Genomic DNA, 26,684 nt, shown 5'->3' on the forward strand with positions numbered 1-26,684 from the left:
GTGAATGTGTGTGTGTGTGTGTGTGTGTATTTGCGCGTGCTGATATGTGTGCTGTAGTTGACCCATTACAGTCTACAGGCATATCACGGTGAAACCCTGGAATATTCAATCTTTGTGTGAATTTAATTTAATCAAACTGTGTGTGTATGTGTGTGTGTGTGTGACTATCTCACAGCAAAAGCCTGTTCTTTAGTGGAAATTGCACTTACTGCCTTTTTACAGCTCTCTATTGTACACACACACACACACACACACACACACATACAGCACTCTGTCAGCCTAGACAAGCTAATCCCAGATAAGAGAGCGAAGACAGGCCTTTTCATTAATGGCATCAGCTTGCCAACAAAGGCTGGCTGACAGGCTGGCTAACTAAAGCACAAACAACACACACACACACACACACACACACACACACACACACACACACACACACACACATAGGATAAAGTTATTTGAAGGCACTAAAGTGATTGAGCAGGCTATAGACAAACAATGCTCTAACAGAAACACAGTTTCAAAGAGAGCAGCAGCAAATTGGGTGATTTTGTTTTGTCCATCTATGCATTCACAGCGATTATCTGCACTCAAATAAATAAACATTTAGCTCCATTTTAACTGTCAGACAAAGCCAGGGTAACTGTTTCCCCCTGTTTTCAGTCTTTACGCTAAGCTAAATGAACAGGCTGCTGGCCTTACTACCGCACAGATATGAGAGTGGTATTCAATCTTCTTATCTAACTTTTGGCAAGAAAGCAAATACGAATGCGTATTCTCCAAAATGTTGAACTATTCCTTTATGTTATTAAGCCAAACCAGCAACAAAGGTTACACAAGCTTTACACCTGCTGCTCTGAGCGCACAATAAAAACAGAGGAAATGGTGTGTATGAACAGAAAAAGAGCGCAGACTACAGAAACTCAGACCGTAAATCCAGAAGGAGACAACAAATACAGCTCATCACTGTTGAGACTGACAGGTGAAGCAGGAACTGAACCACAGCAGTGAGAACCTCCTCCTATTCAAAGTAGTGCTTTCTCTGTTTGCCGCTCTCCTGTTTCCATTGATGAGCTGCAGTAATGTCATCCTGCCTCCAGAGGGCAAGTTACCACTACTAACCAATGAACTATGAAGATTCTGCAGTCAAACAGAAAAAAAAAATGCCTCTTTTTCTTTTCTCTGTTTTCTGTTTCGTCAACACGTTTTCTCTCCTTAAGCAGCTTACTTGCATTCTTTTATTCCATGTATTATATTTCTCTCTGCGCATGCATTCATGTTTTCCCGCTGCACGTGTTTCATGTTTCTCAATGGCTTTTTCCCACTGCATGCACTCTCTCTCTCTCTCTCTCTCTCCGTCAATCTCTACATAATATATGGTCTCTCTCTCACACCAGGTTTCCTTCTCTCTCACTGTTCACATGTATGCTCTCTCTGTCTCTCTCACACACACACACACACACACACACACACACACACACACACACACATCCCTGTTCTTCCGTCATTGTGGAGGCTGAAACACACACAATTACTCTGAACATAATCTCCCATCTGGTCAGTGTTTGTATGTCCAAACCATCAAACCAGGCCAGTCCACTTTCCAGTAACCATTAAAAATCATAAACACCCACACACACACACACACACACACACACACACACATGCACACACTTGACTCCACTGGACCATGAGATCACCCCACTTCATTTTACACATATTCAACATGAGACTTCAGATAGTTTTGGTTTTACTGATTGTGAGAACACAACACAGCAGAGGACCACATAGAAGTCAACAGAGCATAAAACTGCAGCTGTTACATACTAAAAAGAATTTATATGCCACACACTCTCTCTCTCACACACACACACACACACACACACACACACACACACACACACACACACACACACACACACACACATCTGCTTCTTCAAGCCACCTCAGATGACTACAGTAACATTTTAAAAAGTTCAACGCCTCCACTGTTAAACTGATAAACACACACACGCACACACACACATCTCTCCAGTGGCCTTACCTGCGCTCACAGTGATGGCTTCTATGAACTGGTCTCTCCAGCTGTTGGTTCCTACCAGCAGAGCCAGGTTGGTCTTCTTTATCAGCTTGTCCACTGTGTTCTGCCAGAGGACAGAGGAAAAACAGGGGTTAGATGGGAGACACCAGCCAGAGAGTTCAAGACGTCATATCATTTCATGTTAATTCCTTTCAAAGGGGTCACAGTGGGCAGGAAAATATGGGGGTTATGTCTTGATTTTGAGAGAAACTAGCGCTACTTATACAACCCAACAGAGACAAAGGGGTGTGTTTATCTGCTGCTGTGGTTGTATTACAATTCCTTTTACAATGATAAACTGATAAACCCCCTCACATACAGTTTTCTCCTTTAAGTAACTTTAAGGGTGAAAACAAATCTTCTTATTCCACTCAGTGTCACACATATATTCTGTACCAGCCTGGTTCAACTTGTCAGTGTTTTTTTTGCCATTTCTTTTATGGCTGCATCATTCAATCAAATGGAAATATTCCAGATGTCATGTGCCTCATTTTATACTCATTCCACCTGACATATTTTGTAGATTTAGAAACACTGAAATTTCTGTGGGTTTTGAACATAGTTTGGCTGCACAGCATGAGCCTGAATGACAGACTCATTGAGGTTTAGGGGTGAAGAACACATTCATTTACCAATCTTTTAACTTTTCACACATCTTTACAAAAATCTATACAGTTAAAAGGACTTTACAAATATATTTTGCAAACCAATTTTGCCCACTGTACATTTCTTTTCTTCTGCACTCTCCCTTTCTCCTCCCTCCACTCTATCACTTAAATCTTACTTTATTTCCTTCCTTGTCTCCTTCATTCCTAATATTTATATGTCTTTGTTGTTTTCTTCAAAAGGAAGAAACTATGACATATTGAGGTAACAAATAAACACTCATGCATGCATGCACACACACACACACACACACACACACACACACACATCAAACACTAATTAGCGCAGCAGTGGTGATTGCTTTCTCCTTTTCTCTCCACTTCAGAGAGAAACTGGGATGCTAATTGTGTTGAATGGAGCTTAGGGGTGTAAATAGTGCCTTGCTGCTGCTGTGGACACACACATGCACACACACACACACACACACACACACACACACACACACACACACACACACACACACACACACACAACTAGCTTTACTCTGCCTATTGTATGCAGAGTGTTTATTTAATAGTACTCGGATAGGTTTTTGTAGTATCGCCTTTCTTATTCTGTGTGACGCTGTTATTTTTACCTCCCTGGACTGGTGTGAAATGCATATGTGCTTTTGTGTCTGTGTGCACGTGTCTCTGCAGAAGCTCTTCGGGTGGATGATGACCCAGCTGAGGGCCACAAACGACTTGATGCTTACCCATAATTCATGGCACTACGATAAATCTCTTTTTTCTCTCATTATTTCTCTTTCTCAGTCATATTATTGACATTTTTAAGTCTTTTTGCTCTGAACAAATAGATATAATAGAGCAAATTCAAATGCATTCATTGAATAACAATGGCAGTAATCTGGGGTTTCGTGCTGGCTATAATAACGGTTGTAAAACATCTTACCCTTAAACCTCCAAAAACGTCATACCTACTCTTTCTCTGTTTTTCTTTTTCAGTGGTTATATGTACACAGAAATGCATAAAAATCTGTTAATCAATTTTTAAGGCGTTCAGTCTGAGCACACCTTAAATCTGTGTGGAGAATCACGTGTGACTTCTAACGTTTTATCTATTGGCACAACTAGCTGTCACTAAAGCACAATAATAACTTGCCCAATGCTCATCAGTTTTCTCTATTTGTCATTTATTTAGTGGTTTTATTGTTTGAATTTAATTCACTAAGATTTGGAAACTTTCAACTCCCAAGTAAACTTTCTTTTAATACTTCAATCTGTTATGTCAGACACTCTCACACTGTTGTACTCCACTATCTGCATTCTGCCAATGGGCACCTACTTCAGATCACTATAGGATCCAGTTCCATGCCCACACACACACACACACACACACACACACACACACACACACACACAGTTTAATGTACAAAACTACTTCACAAAGTATAGCATCCTGTCAAGTGGCGAGCTATTACTGGGTGTTATTAAATGTCTGTCTAGAGTGAGCGTGTAGGTGGACACACACACACACACACACACAAACACACACACAGTGTAACATGGTGGTATGGATGGTAATTACATCTACGCTTGTCTTAAGAGTGCGTGGGAGAGGGAGAGCAAGCAAAGGATGCACACACAATGATTACACATTTCCTGTATGTATTGGAAAGCTTTGTAAGCCTGTGAGGGAGGTGACTGTTGTGTGTGCATATGTGTGCATCCGTGTCTTTTGATACATCGGTAATACATGTGGTAAATATTGTCATTACCACTGCAATTAAAACCCATTCTGCTATTAGTCACAGTGGACTGTCCTTGATTCATAGTGTTTGCTGATGTGATTCAATGGCTCACCTTTGTGTAACGAAATCATCCCATTGTTCAAGGTCGTGTGTGTCGTGTTGTTGGGTTGTGTACTCATTTTTTGGATTACTTATTAAAACAGAAACAGGACGGAGCGCACGTTGTCATAACAACAAACTAAGTGAGTTGGTCAGTGTGAGGTCACTTGATTTGGTGGAAGTTAATGGGAAACAATTGTCTTCATTAATAAAGAAACTGGGGCCAGTGCTAATATGGCAGGTTTTGTTTTGTCTCGTGTGTTTTGGAGAGCAAGAAATTTACCAACTAAAATACAGATTTTTGGAAACGTAGTACGTTAATAATCAGCCCTGTAACGTTCATTTATCTGACTACACACACACACACAAACACACTCCCTCTCTTACCTTGAACTCGTATGATTCCTCTATGATGACCTCCAGTTTGACGTGGTCTCCCAGCATGGGACGGCCCATCTCTGCAATGCGCCGTTCCTCTTCATCTTTTCCTGCCAGGGGTTCTTCTTCCTCCTCCTCCTCTTCCTTCTGCTCTTCCTCTGAAAACACCACAAGACAGCAACCACTTGCAGTGTCAGAACAGGACAGCAGCAGGCCTTGCAGACTTACTTTTACTTTATTTCACCGGGATAATCCATTTGATTTGTGTCAATACTGCTTTCCAGGGAGTCCTGAGTATAAACATTAAAATAACAACACAGGTAAAAACATATAAAACAGGCCAATCGGGTTTTGGTCATGTTAGAGATATTGGGGAATAATGAGACAGACAGAGCAGCAAACAAAACTGTTTCCAGGCAGAGAAAGTTGAGTAGAAGTAAATCAGCAAGTGAAATTACAAATTAAGTCGTGAGAGTATAGACGAAAAATGATGTAATGCCCAACAAAAGATCTTGGGCACATATTTTTGTGAGTGTCTTGTGACACTCACAAAAATATGTGTCATCTCGTCAAGTTTCAACAGAGTCAGACTAATGGCAATTGAGACATTTGTAATAAAGATGTAGACACTTCTGGGACAGTAATTGTCAATTTGCATCAGTTGTTATGGACTGTAATGACAACATCCATCTGGCCACTGTAATTCTATAAAACTCTGGAGTACAGTGCTGAAATAAACAAGGATTAGAAACAGTAGCATCCAAGATATCAGGTTCTGGGTGAATTTTGGTCTTTTTGACACCATTGCCATCAGAACAACCAACAGTGAAGCTTCAAACTGAACTGAATCATTGTCGAATTGGTAGCTTTTAACAGTGGAGCTCGCCTCACTGACTGCGCTACTTTCTGGTTTAAAGACAGTGAATCTTTGAATTAAACTGAACAAACCACTGAATTTCCACCTCTAGCATCCACTTTTGTGTTAAATTAATATCTAGATGTTTCAACTTATATAATTAGGTTTACACTGTTCAATAGTTATGAATGAAAATATACTTCCAGTTCTTCTATCATCTCATTATCCCCGTCTCTCTGTTTCTCACGCACCCCCTCTCCTTTCCCTTGTCTTCTTTTCCCCTTTTCTTTATGGTGTGTGTCAGTAATTGAGATTCACTGTAGAGCTTGAACTCACTGCCGGGATCAAAGAGAGAGAGAGAGGGAGAGAAAGGCCATGATCAAATTTTCCATGGGGGAACGGTTATCCATGGTATTGCCTTCCATTATAATGCAGTGCATTGTGGGTCTCCATCAGCTCATTGGTCATTTGTTCCCCTCAGTTGAGTTACAGCATGGAGCGTATAGCTCACTCACACACACACACACACACACACACATGCATGCACATTTCTGCCAGGAGCATTTTCGTCAAACTTTTACTCCATCATAAGCAAGAAGCACAGTTTGGCATTGTGGCTGCATGACGCACGACGGCAGCAACCACAGCCTCCCAGGCACCAACAAAACAGAGGTCCTTAAAGTCCATATTAATTAATTTAAGTCCATGTAATTAATATTACATGTTTTTCTTTCTCCAGCTATCGCATACAAACACATCTGCTCCGTGAATCAGATATCCTTTGAGAAAATATCCGTGCTCAAAAGAGAGAGAAATATATAGTCCATATATTTTTGGCTATCGCTTAATGTGTGGTTAATGTCTTCTGAGAGTCTGATCAGTCTAGTTCTGAGCCGCTGTTGCTATTGATTGGTCTTTTTGTTAAATGATGATCGATTAAAATAACTATTTGTTGTTGATGGTCTGAATTGATGCAAAGGTTACAGCATGATCAATAGAGCATTTAAAGAGACCACTTGATTTGACAGAAATTAATCACATTAATGACAACGTTAGAACCACAGTGACAATTAAGAGCTATTTAATAGCCTGTATTTTGTTGTTTGTTTTACATATTACACACAGATTGCAGTTATAAAAGTCTAAAGCTCTTCAAATGAGTTAAATTGTTGTGTTAAATCGTTTTTAATGGTTTGCTCTGAAAAATCACTAAAAAGATGACATTTTCACTTAAACAGCATGGTGAGATTTTACTTACACGCACACATGCACAAACACACACCATTACACATGATGTAATGGTGATTTAATGAACTAAATTAACAGCCTACATTAAGCCTCATGTGGTATGAACATGACCGGGCAGTATCCTTGTTAGCTGCACTCCCTCGGTGTGTGTGTGTGTGTGTGTGTGTGTGTGTGTGTGTGTGTGTGTGTGTGTAAATGGACCTGACAGAGGTTGAATGTTGCAGAGTACAATGCTACTTCCTGTCAAAGCTGCTGTCTGTACCATTTATCATTTAGATTTTTTCCCCCCTCTGGTGTCCTTCTCTCTGCTCCTTTGCAGCTCAATTCAATTAAATATAACTCAATGTGCTTCACAGCCAGAGCATATACACAGAAATATTGCTTTACACTGGGAAATTCAGCATTAAAGGATAATTACATTTATTCCCAAATTGAGTGCTTTTTTTCTACTTAATCATAATATCATCATAATAACTGCGTATTCTGCATCTTTAAACAGGCGGACAAGAAATTTGAGTAGGATATAATCTACCTCCATCCCAAAATACCTGTCTCTTTGTTACATAACAGTTTCTAACCCCTTCTCCTTCTTTCTTAATCTTCATTTTCCTTTTGATCTACCTTCTGTCATCTCATCTTTGTCACTGCTTCTCGGTATTAAAACCGTCAATTTGCATTCATCCCTCTCTCTCTCTGCCAGTCTCTCTAATTCCTTCTTTCCCTCTTTCCTGATATAGTTTCAATTCAAATGAGCTTTGGCGAACTGCCGGAGAAAACAACTTTGACAACATAGCTGTCAAATGAATGCTGCTGCCTTGGCATTTTCACTGTGAACAAATGAGTCCATGTGAAGACAATTGGTAGCATCTTTTCATTAATAGCGTCATTAGCTCTTTTTAAATTTAAGAGCACTGCTCATAATCTACTTTGTCTGCCATCATACCCCTCTAAGAGGATTATTAACTATTTGTCATTAGTTTTCTTGTCCATTCCTTCCTCAACAAGCACAAATCTTCAGGGTGTGTGTCATACAGATATTCTGGTCTGAAAGTGGCTGCTGGCAGTACAGCAAACGCTCTAACAATTAGATTAGAGTCAGAGATTAAGGAGCCAGTACACTCGATCAGAACTGCTGGTCAGATGGTTGAATATCTTCATGTTCCCTGTCCTTACACCTGTCCGACATTAGAATTGGGGGGCTTCTCTTTGAAATCCCTTTTTCCATTCTTTCCTCAACTATTTTTGGCATTTTTGTACAACACAACGAATGCCTTCCAGGGGACGCTGAAAATGTACGCCATTATCCTCATATTTAAAGATGGCCGTTTGGTTAAGCCTAATTAATATGAGTTTTCTTTCATTTTTACAGCATTTAGCACCTGAACACAATGAAATGTGATACAGTTTTGATAAATATTAAGTTTTTTTTTTTTTTAGTTTTGGAAGTGTGTCTGTGTATTTGTCTGGATGAGACATGGGTCGATATGTGCTGACACGAGGTAGCACATGTGTGTGTGTGTGTGTGTGTGTGTGTGTAGTGTGTGTAGTGTGTAGTGTGTATGTGGGCTTTCACACCTTGTCATGCTTTGACAGAGTCTCTAGTTCCACAGAAGTGATGGAAGACAACAGGGAGAGGAGGGGAGAGGACGAAGGGCGGGGGGAGAGGCTTCATAGGTGGAGGAAAAGGGGTAAAGAGGTAGGAACAAAAGAGGAGAGGAGAGGAGGAGAGGAGGAGAGGAGGAGGAGAGAGGAGAGGAGAGGAGATGAGAGGAGAGGAGAGGAGAGGAGAGGAAAGGAGAGGAGAGGAAAGGAGAGGAGAGGAGGAGAGGAGGAGAGGAGGAGGAGAGAGGAGAGGAAAGGAGAGGAGAGGAGAGGAGGAGAGGAGGAGAAGAGAGGAGAGGAGGAGAAGGGAGGAGAGGAAAGGAGAGGAGAGGAGATGAAAGGAGAGGAGAGGAGGAGAAGAGAGGAGAGGAGATGAGAGGAGAGGAGATGAGAGGAGAGGATGAGAAGAGAGGAGAGGAGATGAAAGGAGAGGAGGAGAAGGGAGGAGAGGAGAGGAGAGGAGATGAAAGGAGAGGAGAGGAGGAGAAGAGAGGAGAGGAGAGGAGAGGAGAGGAGAGGAGATGAAAGGAGAGGAGAGGAGAGGAGATGAGAGGAGGAGAAGGGAGGAGAGGAGAGGAGGAGAAGAGAGGAGAGGAGAGGAGAGGAGAGGAGAGGAGAGGAGGAGAAGGGAGGAGAGGAGAGGAGAGGAGAGGAGAGGAGAGGAGATGAAAGGAGAGGAGAGGAGATGAAAGGAGAGGAGAGGAGAGGAGATGAGAGGAGAGGAGGAGAAGAGAGGAGAGGAGATGAAAGGAGAGGAGAGGAGATGAAAGGAGAGGAGAGGAGGAGAAGAGAGGAGAGGAGAGGAGGAGAAGAGAGGAGAGGAGATGAGAGGAGAGGAGGAGAAGAGAGGAGAGGAGATGAAAGGAGAGGAGGAGAAGAGAGGAGAGGAGAGGAGAGGAGATGAAAGGAGAGGAGGAGAAGAGAGGAGAGGAGAGGAGAGGAGATGAGAGGAGAGGAGGAGAAGAGAGGAGAGGAGATGAAAGGAGAGGAGAGGAGAGGAGAGGAGGAGAAGGGAGGAGAGGAGAGGAGAGGGGAAGGGAGGAGAGGAGGAGAGGAGGAGAGGAGAGGAGAGGAGAGGAGGAGAAGGGAGGAGAGGAGAGGGGAAGGGAGGAGAGGAGGAGAGGAGGAGAGGAGAGTAGAGGAGAGGAGAGGAGAGGAGGAGAGGAGGAGAGGAGAGGAGAGGGGAAGAAAGGATTTTTACACCCTGTCATGTTTGATGGATTCAGGTTCCATCAGAGGAGGCAGAGGAAGAGGAGGGAAGAGTAAGAGGGGAGGGGAGGTATCCTTGCAAACTGTCAACATATAAAGACAAGAGGAGGAGCAGAGGGGAGAAACTTCTGCACTGTGTCACGGAGGAGATGAGCAGATGGAAGGAGAAAGAAGACAAGGGGGAGAGAAGATTACACAGAACAGAAAGGGACAAGGCGAGGAGGAGGAGGAGGAGGAGGAAGGAGCTGTTACACTGTCACACTTTTGGGAGAGACCCATAGGAGGCGACAGAATAGGAGCAGATGAGAAGAGCAGGAGGAGAAAAGTGAGACTTTGAACTACACTTGTCTATCCAGGTGGTGGAGGTACGGAGTCCTCGATATGATGTTTATATACGACTGAGAAACAGCAGCAAATATGAGATTTACACTTACAGGACAACAATAATTAATCAAAACAAATCAAACTGATCAAATAAACAAATCACTGACATAAATTTCCAATGATCATCAGTCATTGCTAATGTAAATGTTACTCACTTATATCTGCGCATTACTGTAATAAAGATGCAAATAAATTAATTCACATTGTTTGGTGATTTGTATTGATGACAGGCTTAATGACCCTGTTTCACAACACCTCATTAAAATGTATTACTGATGTTGTTTACTGTTGTAAACATCATGACAGAGGCTTCAATGAGTTTGTACAGTACGGAGACGTGTATATACTCAAATGATTAAACATATTAAAATATGGAGAGACCTTGGTGAAAACACGCAGAGACGGGCTGGCATGATAAACAGAGTATCATGTCTCCTTTTCATTTATGTTGTTTTGGCACATGCATGGTCTTAATTAATGCCAGGGGCGAGTCTCACCCCATAATTAAGTTTGATTTGTCATCATCTACAGACTGCAGACATACGTTCGTACAACAAGCACGATGCTGTAAGGATTGTAAGACAGTTCACTGAGGCATCCGCCTGCGCTGTACTGGGTTCCCTTTACGCCCTGGAGAAAGAGTTGACCCCCTGATTGTCACTGTTTAATTCGCACTCTTCGTAAGGCCACTGACCAAGCTGCCGTATTTGACGCTGTGGGAGTGAGAGCACATTGCTTATGTACTTTTTCATAAACACACCACATGCTCACACACAGAGGACACAGAGAGGGTATCAGGACACGAGAGGACACTGCTGTCAGACAAAATCTGTGACATATATTCCCACACAGGCACATACGTGTGTGTGTGTGTATATGCATCTGTGCGGTAACATGTAGGCTGTATTACTCTACAAGAGTACATTGTGTGTGCATTTGTGATACTGTGTGTGTGTTAGGACATGGGGTCATCACCCTCTGCAGGGTGCGTGTGTTTTCAGCTGGTTTCCCTCTCAGCACTGTTCCTTCCTCACGCTGCACTTTCTCCCACCCGGCTGAGTGACGGAGGTTCACAAGCTGCAGTGAACTCTCCTCTGCCTCCCGCTGTCCCGAGGCTCCCCAGGACCAAATCAAAAACCTGCAATATCACAAGGTCATCTGGAAACTTCTAAAGCCTCCAGTGAATCCAACTTTTACCTCCAGAAAAAAAAGAAATCATGAATCACACAAAACACCTTCAGAGGGAATCAAAGATGCATTTTCTGTCTTTAAAGAAGAAAAAAAATCCACCCTATATATCCTCAACAACAGGGTTAGATAACTGGATATCTGTCTCCACCTGCAGATATTAAATATCTAGCTCCGCCTGCACAAACAAACCAAAGCTGGATACAAGTTCACACCTGCTCTCTGGAGGTTGTTGAAAGGCACTCTAGGACTTGAAGAAAAACTCTGCCAGAAATAGAGGAGGATGAAATAGGTTAATGGAAAAGTAAATCACAAGCCTTTTCATTTGCTCTTGAACAAATGAGAACCTGTAGCAGCTCTGCACCTACATTTTTATCATGAATTATGTGTGTGGAAGCACATTTTGGTGATAAAATTGTAAAAATGACTTAAAAAGGATATAAAGGCTCTGAACTAGCAGGAACTTCTTTCCCTGTATCCATTCCAAAACCAAAACAAACCACTGCTTAGGATACCCAAAGCTGCTTTTGGTATCTGTTAATCAAATTATAGGTAAGATGACAAACACTTGGTACATTTGTTTAAAAAATTAAGCTTTTGATAGTTGTCAAAGTACTTTTCAAAAAGGCACTGAACCCTCTACCTGCTTACTCTGTAAAAGTCACGCTGGATAATGGAAATGTAAATTTTACAAGAACAGCAGCTGCTGTCCATTCAGCACTGTTACCAGTAAAAGCTTTGTTCCTCTCCCGTTCTCCGTAAAGTCAAACAGCTACAAAAGGCAGCACTGAACTACACTGTTTCCCTCCCGGTCTCTCTACCTGCACGATGTGTAACTCCTCATATCAGTATAGCAAATGTCAGATGCGATGCTTGTTTAGTCAGTACATTAATCCTGTCAACCATCATTGCTTAGAGCGAAATGAAGCAATGAAAAAGAAAATATCAGGCTTTTATCTCTGGCTCAGAGGCACTTTACTAATACATGAAGCACAGATTTACTAGATGAAACGGGACCTTACTGTAGTCCAATAACAAAAGCTGACTCTGTTCTCTCACTCGTACACTCCCTGAATGTTAAAGCTGCTTTAAGGAATTTATATCTGAAGGCACATTTCACACATTAATCAACATTAGAGAGTGAACGTGCCTCTTTTGGTCAGTTTTCAGCTGCAGTCTCTGGGGCAGGATGCTTAAAAGCCTATTTGAAATATGTGGGATCGTGCCAAAATGCATTGAGAAAATCAATTCCACGTTCCAGAGTCTCTCTGATGTGCTCTCTGTGTGAGACGAGTTAATTTACTGAAAGCACAGCTTTAGTAAACACTAATGCAGAACTAGGGATAGAAAACATGAAAAACCAAATATTCTACGTCTATCCAAATGGTAAGAAGTAACAACTATGTAATCTTAACACACCTAATATACGAATGTAGACTGGCATTGTTTGCTTGTGTTACTTGGCAATGTGATGAGATAAAAACATGGAACCTGTGCAGCAGTTTTTAATGCAACCACTTAAGTAGTACTTTTACTTTTAACTATTAACTGTAAAGATACTGCAAACCTCCAAAAGCGATGATAAATACACTCTGATGTGTACAAGCATCAGTGTTTACAAATTAAAAGCTGTAAAATGTGTCAAAATTAATTTCATCCACAACTGATTAATTACAAATAGGGATTTTAGTATTGATTAATCGACTGGTTTGTGAGGCTCCTACTACCTGGACCACATTTATTTTTCACATTTAAGTACATGACTGTTAACATCCACATGTGCATCCACTATTGGCCAAATTCTAAATATTAAGAGTTTAAACTTCTTGTGTCTACGTTAATACAATATTGTTTTTCTATCTATGTCAAAACATCTACAGATATCTGGCACACTTGACATTACTATCTCGAATCCTTTCAGGCAGCATGAGCTGGGATTAAAAAAGTCTGAAACAGGAGAAGAAGATCTGCACTGTAGATTGAAGTTCGCCTAGTTTATTCATAGCGGTATGCCGGATTGCGCCATGCCTGTTCCGCAAATGCTGACTTGACTTTTACTCTTCCGTAATGTAAATACTAGATAATTTGCCAACAAATTAAAAGTGATTTTAGTCATTTAGTGAAATGCCACTGTCCCAGCTTTTATTTTGAAAGTAGAAGGAAGGGTCCCTTCACTTCCAGGTCAAATTGTAAAGGTGAGCAGCGAGCAGCTTTGATCATTACGAGTGTCACAATCCGGCTCAAATGTAGTTACACAATTCCTCTTGCATGCTCATTTTTTACGCCCTTGCACATAAAAATAAAAAATAAGTATGTGTACACACACACACAAACACACACATGCAGAACATGCATAAATACACAGACACACACAGTCATGGGTCATAAAGATCTGTGCAAGGCTAATTTAGCGCAGAGAGAGAACCACCGCATCAGCTCATTAAACACACACAAACCCAATACAGCGCCTAAACTGTGTGTGTTTATGTGTGTGTGTGTGTGTGTGTGTGTGTATCCCGGAGGTGTGTTTGATCTCCTGACTGTGATAATGTGATATCCAGCCCTTGTCTTTGATCCCCTCATCACTATAAACACTGCTGATGCCTGGTAAACACACACTGCCATTAACACACTGATAGCACTGTTCTGTGTGTGTGTGTGTGTGTGTGTGTGTGAGAGAGAGAAACAGAGATAGAGATAGAGCTACCTTTAATGAGTGTACCCTGTAGAGTTAAAGTGAGTTTAAGGGCATAAAAGCCCCTTTAAACAACGACCTGAGAACACTGGTGGGCTGATTTACTGTTTCCACCTCACATTAACATTAACATGCATTTAGTTTGTGGGTCATTTTTAAACTTAAACTGCTATTTGTTTCAGTCTATATCAAAAATATTGCAAAATGCACATTTGTTTGTGTTTGTGTGTGGAAAATCTTTTACAACTCTATATTACATCAGATCGTAATAGAAAAGGAGGGAGATGAGAAGCTCGGATGAGATAATGGAGTTACACAGTGGAAAACAGATGCACAGATGTGGCTTGTGACTGAGGACACACACACACACACACACACACACACACACACACACACTCATTCACTCACTTCATATCTGAAACCACTCACACACACATGCACATCTGAGACCATACAGTGAACACTCCAGTGAAAATGTAATGTGGCGGCTTTCAAAATGATCAGTACATAAAAATCAGTAAATCAGTAACCTAATTATTCCGGAGATATTCATTTAAAATACATTATATAACAATATATAATATAATATACAGTAAAGAAAGGAGACCTGGCCAGATGAGAAGACAAATCTTCTAGATTACTTTCCAAAACATCTTGATTACTGTCTAAATTACACCAATGTGTTCAATTTATTTGACAATTATGTGTTACATAATCAGCCATTAGCTGTGGAAACAGGTAGCTTTAAAGGTCTCCCTGAAGAGGAAAAGTTCTTTGTTATATGGTTCAGATGAGACTGAAGACATGTTATGCTTTATCTCTCGATATATTATTATTTAGGCTATGTTTCTTTTTTTCAGTTGTCTTTATCTCTGCTGACTTCTTCTTGCTCTTCGTTTGCAAATCGTCACTGTCCTGTGAGGACCATGTACCTCCAAAACGGCAACACTTCACAAGCTCAGAACAAACCTGTTGTCAGCTTTGTGACAATGCATTTGTCAGATAATCCACTGGGTTTTTAAATGGTTTATTTAGCTCAGGAAGTCTGATAGTTTTCACCCTGTGAAAGACAGCTAGCTTCAGTCTTTTGGATCTCAACTGTGTCTATTGTGGAACCTTTTAAATGTTTTATTCTCTCTTTTCTCTTTGCAGGTATTTAACTTTAATAGTCCAGACAGATGTTAGTATAATAATATCCACAACACCCTTGGTAATAGCAGTAGTTTTTGTCATGATAACAATGTTTTTTCTTATGCTATTTGCCTAAAACCTTTTGATATGTCTCTGTTGTTGTTGGTTATTACGTCCCTTTTGACTTGGGGGCATTCTTTGGTGGGATTAAGGCAACTTTGCTGCCCATGAATGCTATTCACATCATAGTCACACTCACAGTCAACACCCCCTGGGGTATAATCTCTATATGTCTTTTGTTGAGCCACAAATTCACAATTCAGCTGAATGTGAACGGTGACATTTTCAAACACCAGCAGAGAACTGATCTCAAAGCATGAAAAGCTCTTGGCTGGGTAAGAGGAAAAGGAAAGGAGAAGAAAGGAGAGGACAGGTGTGATTCCCACTGAGTTTTCTGTGCAGACCTCTGAGGAGAAACAGAGGAAGAAAGTAAAGAAAAAAAAAAGGAAGGAAAAACTAAGCAGTACAGAAGGGAGCGGCAGAATCTCTCCAGTGTGTTCAACCTGAATCCCAAATCAACAGGCTTGTGAAAACATAAGCGATTAGTGAGCAGCTCTGCATTTTGTCACTTTAGAAATATGCCATAAGTGCGACTGATGCTTTGATTTTATTTATTGTAGCGTTGCCAGCAGTAAAGTGCTTCCTTTCTTGCCAACTTTAAAGTGCTCTTGTCTGGGCTATCGTATAAGGCTTTGCATAAAATATACATAATTCAAATTACACAAAGTCCACTGAGACGAATGTCACACCTCCTCTGTGATCTCCTCTAACCAGTAATGTCCTACTTGTCTCTTTTCTTGTCTCCGGTTTTTGTGGCATTTCTGTGCTGCACTTCCCAGAGGTCACCTGTCAGTCAAACGGTACGTGCACTACCTGTCTCCTTGGATTTTTCTGTTGTTTTGGTTTTGGTTTCTGTAGGCGGTGCTCTGTGTCCCAATTCTATACTAAACACTAAGTGTATACAGTATATACCGTACTAATCCTTATAGTGTGTTTGTGGTTGTGTTTTGTGGTAGGCATGCAAGAAATTAACACACTTAACTGTTTTATACGAACAGGAAATGATAAATAACATACGTACTATGTAACGTCAATCAAACTGAATCTATGGAATACCAACAATTAAACTTAACTAAGTGAAAGCAAAATGTTATAAAGTAATACTTATTTTTTTGCTTTCTGAAGTGGTCCTGGATCGGTTTCACCACTATCACTATATATATATAAATTTTCATTTTTCTAGCTGTGACAGGCTTTTCATTGTGGTGGAATAGTGTCCATAAACAAGTATACATACAGACAGTACATACTCAAAACCTGCTTAGAATTAGTATGCAGTATGGAACTGGGACATACTTATAATCTGTGCAGCCAAACTGGTTTTTCTGTTACAGACTATAGTGTGAATTAATATTGTGTTAAGTGATAAAAAGTTCTGGGATTTAATTCTGTGATTGGCCTGTTGATTCAGGATTCTCTAAAACCTCATTAAGTGCATTCTCAGTGCTGATTGGCTGTCACACCTGTCCGTTCCTTCCCGTTGCGTCTCCATTGGGGGGTTTCAAGCAGAACATAGAAGGAGGACTGCTTATTGTACTCCTCCCGGTCTAAGATCCTAACGGTTATGGTCTTCCTGTATGGGACACACACGTACACACATAGAGGGAGGTGGTGAATGCATGCATGGTAAACAAACAACACGGCAAGGTATGTACACACACAAAAAAAAACACACACACACACACACACACACACACACACACACACACATACAAAGTGGAGTGGTGGATGTGGTGAGATGACTTGATCCACAACCTGCTGCATGTTCACTGTCATAGTAAGGACACATCAGGAGGCACATGTCCTCCCGTGTGCCTCCATGTGTTGAGAACATGCAGCCTCTGTGGCGGACACTCTGGGGTCAAGGGGGTCAACGTTCACAGGGTCACGAGGCTCACCCCCGTCCTGACCTTTGGTGTCGTTGCTCTCCACCAGGCGAGGCTCTCCGATCTCTACGTAGAAGGTTTTGTTCTTCTCGTACTCCTCGTCGTCGATTACTTTCACCTTGATGATTTTACTGAGGAAGAGGAGGAGGAGGAAGGAAAAGAGGAGAAGGGAAGAAGAGAAGGCAGAAAAGTAAGGAAAGGACAGGCTGGAAACTGGAAAACCAACAGGAAACAGAAAAGAGCAGCGTTTGGTTTTCCCACAAGCACCTTAAGCTCAAAATATGGAGACTTTTAGTTTTCAGGAAGCTTAAAAAAAGGATTTTACTCGGTAAGAGGCTGTTTTTCAGACTGTGTTACCTTGACTGATAAAATTTCCACCTCATCTAATCGTATCATCTGATGTCAGATTAATCTTTGATGTTATCGGAAAAAGCTCACATTAGTCTGACAAGATCGACGGGATAAACTCAGCCAGCCTGCGGTTATGATCAAGGCTCAATTCAATCTTCCGCTCTGGCCTGATATCTGCCTTTTTGTAAAAAAAATAAAAAAATAAAAAAATAAATTGTCACTTGGATGCTTAAAGCTAAATGAAGTCTGACATTGCGCTGGAGAGTTTACCAACTCAATTAGACTTTTTGGCAGGTGAACAATTGTGCATCACGGTGATGAATTTGGCTTCAACGATCCAGCAGCAGGTTTGCCATTTTAGTATTTTAGTACATATTGCTTTCCACTTTTATAAGACTATTTGACAATATAATCCATTGCAGTGACAATTGTCTGAATGGGTATAATTTCTTAACATTTACATTTATAAAGCAAAAGAGAAGTGTTTTATTGGTGCCTGTGGGAAACCAGGATAATTCACTGTAAATTCAGCCAAACCAAGAATTACATTTTAATCAAAATCTAAAAGGTTGCAGTTAGAGGTTATGACATCCAGCCTATTAGAGAATAAGTTGTGGGTCGTTATCACATTGGTGGCTGAATTCAAAGTGAACTGACACTGTCTTTAAAGTTGAACAGATCAGCATTTAGAGAAGTCTGAAACATTAGAAGAATAAGAAATCACCCAACACCAGATGCAATGAAAGGAGAGACTGAGCAGGAAAATAACAATGAAGATGGAGCGATGCTGCTGCCATTAACACCTTCAACACCTTCAATTAACACCCTCAACAAGAACCAGTAAAGACACCAGTCTAACCACTTCTGGCTTGTGATTTAAGAGAATCTGGTCATGAACATGCTGATATGCCACGACTGAAAGACCACATATAAGCAACATAACCATCTCTGCATGTCTGTCTTGCTTAACAACCTGCTGAAGTATAAAAGTCTCATCTTTCACACGTATAGACATTTATGTTCTGCTATCGTTCTCCTTCTAAACGGATTAACAGAACAGCAATAAACCAGCCTGTAAACTGTAACAGCATCCTGTCGATGAACAAAGACAAGCCAATGATTTCTTTCTCTGACGCTGTTTTTCACCAATATTCAAACCTCTAAGTGTAGCTCCGATTATTGACCGACCAAATGCTCCAGTAAGACTCAGTATGGACAGAGTGTGTGTGACTGTGTGTGTTTATTGCGGCACTTGGCCTCAGTCGTATTTGGCAGGGAAGCTAATATCTGAGGTCACAGTGTGTATGCAGTGTGTGTGTGTGTGTGTGTGTGTGTGTGTGTGTGTGTGTGTGTCAGCGAGTGCCTGCGGGCGTGTGCGTATGTGTGAATGTGTGTTTATCTGTGTTTCCAGTCTGGAACAAAACCCATATTCTGATCCCAATCCACTACAGGCAATAACAAAGACATATGAGAGAATACTCATAATCTGGCCTATAGGGTGGGAAATGGGAACACACACACACACACACACACACACACACACACGCAAGCTTATATAAGCCATTATCTGTGATCACAGGCCTGCAACCTGTTTTGAATTGTCAGCCGGCATTGTGTTAGCAGCATTTGAATCCACGCTCTCTCAACTGAGCAGCCATTTAACAAGTAAAAGGCTCCGTTCATCTAATGTCAACCACTTCAGGCGTGTACACACACACACACACACACACACACACACACACACACACACTAGCATACAGTCTGCACTGGTGGAAGTATTCAGATGTTTTGTCTCAGTAAAGGCAGTAACACTACACTATAAAAGTACTATATTACAAGGAAAAGTCCACCAATCAAAATTGTACTTAAGAAGAAGTACTATTAGCTAAATGTGCTTAAGGTAAAAAGTAAAAGGATTTCAGGGTTATATTTCCAATATCACTGGAACAGTTGTCAAGTTAAGTAGAAGTACAATACTTCCCTCTGAAATTAAGTGGTGTAGAAATATACAGTAGCATAAATTGGAAATACTCAAGTAAAGTACAAGTACCTAAAAGTGTACTTAAGTACACTACATGAATAAAACTACATTTGTACTTCCTACCACTGACAGCCTTGGCATCCACAGCATGCCTCCTTGATGACAGAAGACATAAAGCAGCCTACTGAATGACTAAATCATGACTAACTACTCACTAATCATTACTAAATCATTTAATTATACACAGGAGCATCACAGGTTTATTTATCAGATGCGTCATACACACACAGAGGAGGGTAAACCATTAAAATATCATACGCTAACACCAACACACAGTCAAATGTCAGGGGTTAACTCACTGCACTGGAGGGATTATCCAATTTATCACTGTCCCATAGCAGCAGATGGAGAGCCGTTTTCACCTTCTGGCCTTGATGTCAGTTAACACTAACACAGCGGCTGGAGGAGTGATGGAGTAAAACCCTCCCCTGCCTCAAGGTGGAGCCCTTGAGCAAGGCACTTAACCTCCTAACTGATAGAGTGGAAGTGCTCAGGGAACAGCCATGTTTACGTTCCCACTGGGAATATAATCACTGCTACTTCTACTTCGATTAATACAAGGCCCATTACTGGTGGACTACGAGTACACGGGGGAGTTTTATAATTTTGGATTTTACCGCTCAAATTTATGTTTCGTACTGTTTCTGTGCGTATGAGATACACAAAGTCTGTGTTTCACTCAGATTTAACAACTTGTTGGCTCCTTCTCTGAGTGGGTGTCCTTCCTGAGCAGCTTCATGCACCCCTTCATTTTGTAGCCGACAAACAGTGGAGTAAAACCATGCAAGCACCAAATTGCTGATTCATGAGACCAATATTTTCAGATGATTCTTTTCCAAATTACAGACGTGGCAGATTTGCACAGGATTGAGAACACAAGATGACCTCTGAAATTAACACAAATCACAGACGGAACCAAAGCAACACTATTCCCATGTGAATAGGATTTTGGGCTTTTATTTCCCTAAAAAACCCCAAAACATTTCTATCAAATCAGTTGCCGAACAAATGTTTTTGTATCATTAACCTAAATCATCTAAGCCTTCATAAAGAAAATGTACCAGTGATGTCTATCGGAGGAAACTTAAATGACTCTCTGAGGAGTGGAAAGAGAATAAAAATTGTGATTTAATTCTCCATCTATGTGTAAAATGGCAATGAATCTGTTTTTTGCAGAGACATTACTGGTGGAGGTTTTTTTTTTTCCCCGGTTCGGGAATGGTGACTCCACTGTTGAAGCTGGCAAACCTCACAGATGACCAACTCGCTGGAAAAACACACACATGCTTACACACACACACACACACATAATCTCACATTCTTGTACAGTCGAACAAATATATCCAGACACAGCATCAATGCTATCGTCTTCATCTGCTCCCCTCTTTCTTGTTTTCACACATAAACACACACTCAAATGCGTGAACGTGCACACATAAATGCACTCCCCTCCACATGACAAACACGCTGGCTGTACAGTACACTGTCCTGTTGCCTTGGCAACGCAATGTTTAGGTAACCAACAGGGGTGGAGAAGATTGTTTCCAGACCAATGATGAGTGTGTGTGTGTGTGTGTGTGTGTGTGTGTGTGAGTGTGTACTGACAAGTGAGTGTGTTTGAGAGAGAGAAAGAGGTCACATGCTGTACACACACTACACTGTGTGTCGGTGTATAAATGTGTGTGTGTGTTTGTTTGTGTGTGTGTGCCATGTGATGGTTCAGTAAGAATAAGGGACTATGAAATGTGCTGAAAAACACGTGATAGTGGCACACTGAATGTGAAATTCACACTCTTTACACACGTGGATGTTTGCAATTCTATACTTGTGAGGACCCTCATTGACATAGTGAACTCCCTAGTCCCTTACTGTGACCTTAAACTAAACCCTCCCCATAACATTAACCCTGAAACCAAGTCTTGACTCTCAAAAAGCCCTTTGACAGAGGCCCAGCCAAAACGTCCTCACTTTCTAAACATGCTCTCGCTCTCAAACTGGTCCTCACACGGATAGAAACACCATAACACACACTCACACAGACAGAGGTGGTATCACACTTGCATGGCAGCATTCACAAAAGTATCACACTTGCATGCTCTGACACCCACACATGAACACACGAAAGGAATTTCAGCTGGAGGAATTCAAAAATGCTCACACACACACATCACTCCAGGGACCACAATGTGAGTTCATCTGTGTTTCCACAGAGATGTCCTCCGTCTGACTTTGCAAAAAACATAAAAAACAAGGGAACATCTGAGCAGCTGTGACGGATCTCCACTCCATCACTTCTCCATCACACTCCGTCTCCTCATTTCCTCCCTCTGTTTCATCCACTCTTTCTCTCCTTTGTTGTTCAGAAACAAGATTCCTTGTTTATGACTTTAAACACTTGGCCTCCGTCAGGGTTAATAAAACATTTCACTGAAACTCTCAAAAACGTAGCCAGAAGAATACGAGATAATGGGACAAACAGCCAATAGATTATTCAAAAGCAGCTTGAGCGAGTCACGTTAAAGCAGCGGACAGGTTCATAAACTACAAACGCACACCGTTGCCAGTAGGTGATGTGAAGTACAGTTTCGCTGTGTCTGTCGACGTTGGTTTTCCTTTTTGCTGATGAAGTTTGCTGAAGTTTCTTCATGTTTGGCTTTCTGTTGTCATGATTTTTCCATCCTCGTCTCCTCACAAAATAAATGATTTTGCAGGTTTTTGGCTCTGACGCCTCTGCAATTTGGACCCTGAATATTTGCCATGATGCTTTGAGACATGAAGGTGGCGGCTGTCGGAGCTCCTTTAAAAAGGAGTAACTATACAATAGAACTAACTATACTAACTATACAATAGAACTTGAAACAGGACAGGGAAAGATACGTGGCAATGTCTGTCAGTTTTGTGCAAGAGATTGAGCAAATGTATACCAAACATGCCACAAAAAGCTGCCTAAATGCCATTTTGCAATTTGCAATTGATGTTTTCACATGTGATATCTTACATTTCACATGAGACATATCTGAAAATCACAAGTGCATGTATCTGGTTTTTATAAAACAATGTCAGAAGCACAGAATTACATCTCAAACATACTGCAGCGTTTCATATGACTCAACTGTGTGGCTCCCTCTGCAACTCTCTTTTTTTCCTTTTCCATTTGCTATTTAAATGTGTACTTTCTAGTTTTATGCACAAACTGTATCTAGTATCTAGCTGAGAAAAACAAAGTTGCCAGTGTGTGGTTACCCAAAGGGCCTCCCTGTTGCATGCCACATATTTGACTCTAACAAAGCACTTTCCCCTGCTTCGCTCACAAACATAAATACACAGGAAGTTGTAAAGCACAACAGGCAGCAGCGCCGGTCACTCCCCTCTCCTCAGCAACCTGCCTTAGCGACGTATTTGGATCGGAAAATTTGAGTTTGGGAACAACCGCTTTATTTTAGGTTTGAGGAAAAAATGCAGACGCTCTGCTGGTTGATGTGAGTGTGTGTGTGTGTGTGTGTGTGGATGGGTGATAGTGGACAACCAGGTCCAATTCATGTGACAGTGATGGAACAAACCTGTGTGTTTATCTTTGTGTGTGCAGCTGTGATTATAATCCTAACATTATGAGTGTCTTTAAAAATGAATGTGTTCACATGCATGTTTGCATGTATCTGTGTGTGTGTGTGTGTGTGTGTGTGTGTGTGTGTGTAGAACTGGCCTTTCAGATTGTGAACTGGTCTGTTTGTGTAGAACAGATTGCTGGTGGGTGGACTGAAGTCGCAGACTAAACAAAAGAGGTGTGTGTATTTGAGTGTACGTGGTGTGATCCAGCATGGGTGCCTGTTTGTGTGTGCACATTTTCTCGTGTGTGTGTGTGTGTGTGTAACAGTTTATGTCACAACATTAAGAGTTATACATTAAGAGTCCCTGTTAAACAGTGAACAAGAGTGTGTGTTTTTAAGTTGGTGTCTGCACTTATGTTAATTTTGAACATGAGTGAAAACAGAGAGCGGTTTTATTAGTGCGTAAATGCTTATGTGCGACACAGCTTAACACAGAGAGCACTAGACTAAGTGTGTGTGTGTGTGTGTGTGTGTGTGTGTGTGTGTGTGGGTGTGTGCTGTTTACATGCAGTGGTTTTATAAGACAAAGCTGATAATGATGTTGGCCGCGGTGGGAAACCACAACAATAGGCCGACAGCGCTCCGCCAGGCCTCCTCTAATAAGCTCCAGTCTGCTCACTAATACATATAATCCTGACTTTATAGAGGCTAATGGAAACACAAAAAAGGTTACACACACACACCTGCCGCAGGGCTGCTGTCGGTCCCACGCCGACTACAGGGTTCCCGATTTATCCCTGAGTGTCTCTCTGTCCCTCTTGTTATTAATCTGTGATATTTTGATATGAAAACTAAATGTTTATTTTGCCACTCTAGGGCTGGCTGATAGTAATAGAGATTCTGATTTAACATTCAACTTATCTAGTTCACTAAAGCTTTGATTACTCAAACACATTCTTTGCCTGGTAGCTGTTTCATGGGAAAAACTGACAAGACAAAGATATTACTGGTCTCTACTTCATTTAATTTATTAAGATGATATTCAAGAATTTAGACAGTAGACCGAGCGCCTCAGGCAGAGCTCTGAAGTATTGTATGATATTGAAGTTGTCAATAGGGATGGTTAAAAAACCTTCTTTGAGTTTTGGAAGTTCTATATTTGAGTGTTGGCTGTTGCAAAGCAAAAATTCTCACTATTGTTGATCACGTATCTAACCGGTGGCTGCCTGGGGGCAAGAAAATCAATCTTAAATCTGTGGTATGCTTTAAGAATATTCGGCATGAATGAAAAATATTGTTATGGTTAAACTCTAAAATGCTCAGAGGGAAAAATACATCCAGGTTGGACTGGGAAGCCTCCAGTAGCCAGCTGCTGAAGATTGTACTGTAACTTTCCCTGGATGCATCCATTCTAGAAAAAAGTTTAGCTCATTAACCTGTTTTCTGTTTCCTTTGAGAAGCTTTTACAGCTTTCTCAACTCAGCCAGAGGGTCGGTGAGGAACTGCAGTGACAGCCATTTCGCTTGTTTTCTCAGCTTGGAGTCACTTTATCAGTCTGATACTGAGCAGGGCCGTAAAAATAATGTTTATGGTAATGGTCATTTTTATTGGACAGCACTATGCAAAACAGTTGCCGAAGCCATAAACAGCAGCCAGTCTCCATTTTTGTCTAACTGGTGTGTGTGTTTGTGTGTGTGTGTGGGAGTGCCTGAGAGTGTGTGTGTGTGTGTGTGTGTGTGTGTGTGCGTCAGACCCTCCTCTGTGTCATTTAAACTATTTTCTATCATCACAGGGAGTTTCCCTATCTACTCCCTCTCTCTCTCACTCTGCAGTATGTCGGGCTATCTCGCTCTCCCGTCATTCCTATCTGCAGTTTATCTTGTTAACCTAATAAGGAGTTTGGAAAATCCTGGGGACTCCCTCACACACACACTTGCATACACAGCTTCATACAGAAAATGTCTCGGGGGAGCTTGTAAATCCGATTGAAAACACATGAGTATGTGTGTGTGTGTGTGCGTTCCATATAACATATTAACTTCCACCAACTTCCCAGGAACTGACGAAGCTGTCTGGGTTTCTAAGTGACCTTTTTTGGTAGCTTAACACTTGGGGAAGCATTGTTTTTTGTTTGAGTGTGTGTGTGAAACAAAGAGAGAGAGTGGGTGAGTGGGTGTGTGTTCATGTGTCTTGGTACAGAAGTGAAACACCTGGTTGTGGACTTGTTGGTACTTATCAAAGTGTTGCAGTGAATTCTGGATTGCAGAATCACATAAGGTCAAGTATGTAAACTGAAGCAGATGCGTATCCACAGACATGACTGTCCCTTAACGTTGTTGCTTTTAGGCAAAAGTGGATAACAGTGTGTGTGTGTGTGTGTGTGTGTGTGTGTGTGAGGTAGAGAAAGAAGAAGAAAGTCCTGCATCAAGTTCAGTACATCTTACAAAACAGCTAAATTCATCTGCACAAGATAGGCAGTGCTAGAGGGGATAGTTTGTTAACTACTGTAGCTATTAAGCTAATAGCTAAAATGCTAGCAGACTGGGAACATGCTAGCGCTAGCCCCCCCCCCCCTTCCCGTACTAGGTTTCTCAGGATTTTACATCACTTTAATTCAATAAAGGGTTATTGAAGAGAGAAAGAGCTCTCAGAGCGAACTGGCTAACAGTCAGTTACCATGTCAACAAACACAGTGATTTTTATGCGTAAACTAAGGTCACACAGTTTATTCAAAAGATGTATTTGTTCTATCAACTCCTGTCTTACAACTGTAAGCAAATCCTTCCTCCTTTGTGGAACGGTTTATACTTAAATATACATCAAAGTAGATTGTGCAAAACAGCTAATAAGCAACTTCCTCCATTTTGGACTCTCTGGCTTTCCGTTTCCTTAACAGTCAGCACTGTAAAGGCGACGTGCTACTGGTCAACGGCCAATTAGCGCGGTCAAAGTTGAAGTCTGGTCAAAGTTCACCAGAGCTGAAGTCCAGTTTGCCACTTGAGATGCTGGTGTGACCGGGCCTTTCTCCATATTCACATGTAATACAAGTGTAATACTCAGCTCAGAGCGAGAGAAAGAGAGAGAGAGAGACTAATTAATGGCGTTTTTAGTTATTCCAGTCAGGATTAAGTGAGATTAAGTGCTGATCTCAGCAATTTACAAGTACTGGACAAACAGAGTCACACATATGCACACACACACACGCCAACAGCGACTTATAATTGCAATTAGAACAAGAAAATAGTTAGAGCTTACTGAAGAAGAGGAGAAGGAGTGACAAATGGCGAGGCTGCAGAACAAAGTGATATTTAAATACAGTGCATATATCATGCTCTATACGTACGAACCGCTACATAATGAGATGGGAGAGAGAGAGAGAGAGAGTGTGTGAGTGTGTGTGAGAGAGAGAGAAGCAGCAAAAGAGCAAGAGAAGATATGAATGCTAATCAGGTGCTGCTGCCAAACCAGCTGCAGCGCTTCATCATTTCAAGGCCATTTATGAGCTCTAAGCTGCA

The 26,684-nt window shown here is 41.3% G+C and overlaps 1 protein-coding gene across 16 annotated transcripts in view; it reads right to left on the reverse strand.

Annotated features, from left to right (window-relative positions):
* The window catches only part of slc8a1b (solute carrier family 8 member 1b), a 112,045-nt gene that overhangs the window by 15,206 nt on the left and 70,155 nt on the right, over positions 1-26,684 (reverse strand). The window contains exons 4-8 of one of the 16 annotated variants that reach the window (XM_070915484.1): positions 17,269-17,360; positions 16,031-16,035; positions 15,559-15,591; positions 4,920-5,039; positions 2,042-2,141 (exon numbers count right to left, since the gene is read on the reverse strand). In XM_070915484.1, coding sequence (XP_070771585.1) covers positions 2,042-2,141; positions 4,920-5,039; positions 15,559-15,591; positions 16,031-16,035; positions 17,269-17,360 — 350 coding nt within the window. Of the gene's footprint in view, positions 1-2,041; positions 2,142-4,919; positions 5,069-5,727; positions 5,754-6,166; positions 6,185-12,013; positions 12,041-15,558; positions 15,592-16,021; positions 16,038-16,427; positions 16,447-16,798; positions 16,917-17,241; positions 17,361-26,684 lie in introns of all 16 variants that reach the window. The other 15 variants (XM_070915476.1, XM_070915483.1, XM_070915481.1 and 12 more) reach the window with 15 other exon arrangements.

The sequence above is a fragment of the Enoplosus armatus genome, chromosome 12, assembly GCF_043641665.1.
Source record: "Enoplosus armatus isolate fEnoArm2 chromosome 12, fEnoArm2.hap1, whole genome shotgun sequence".
NCBI classification, from domain to species: domain Eukaryota; kingdom Metazoa; phylum Chordata; class Actinopteri; order Centrarchiformes; family Enoplosidae; genus Enoplosus; species Enoplosus armatus.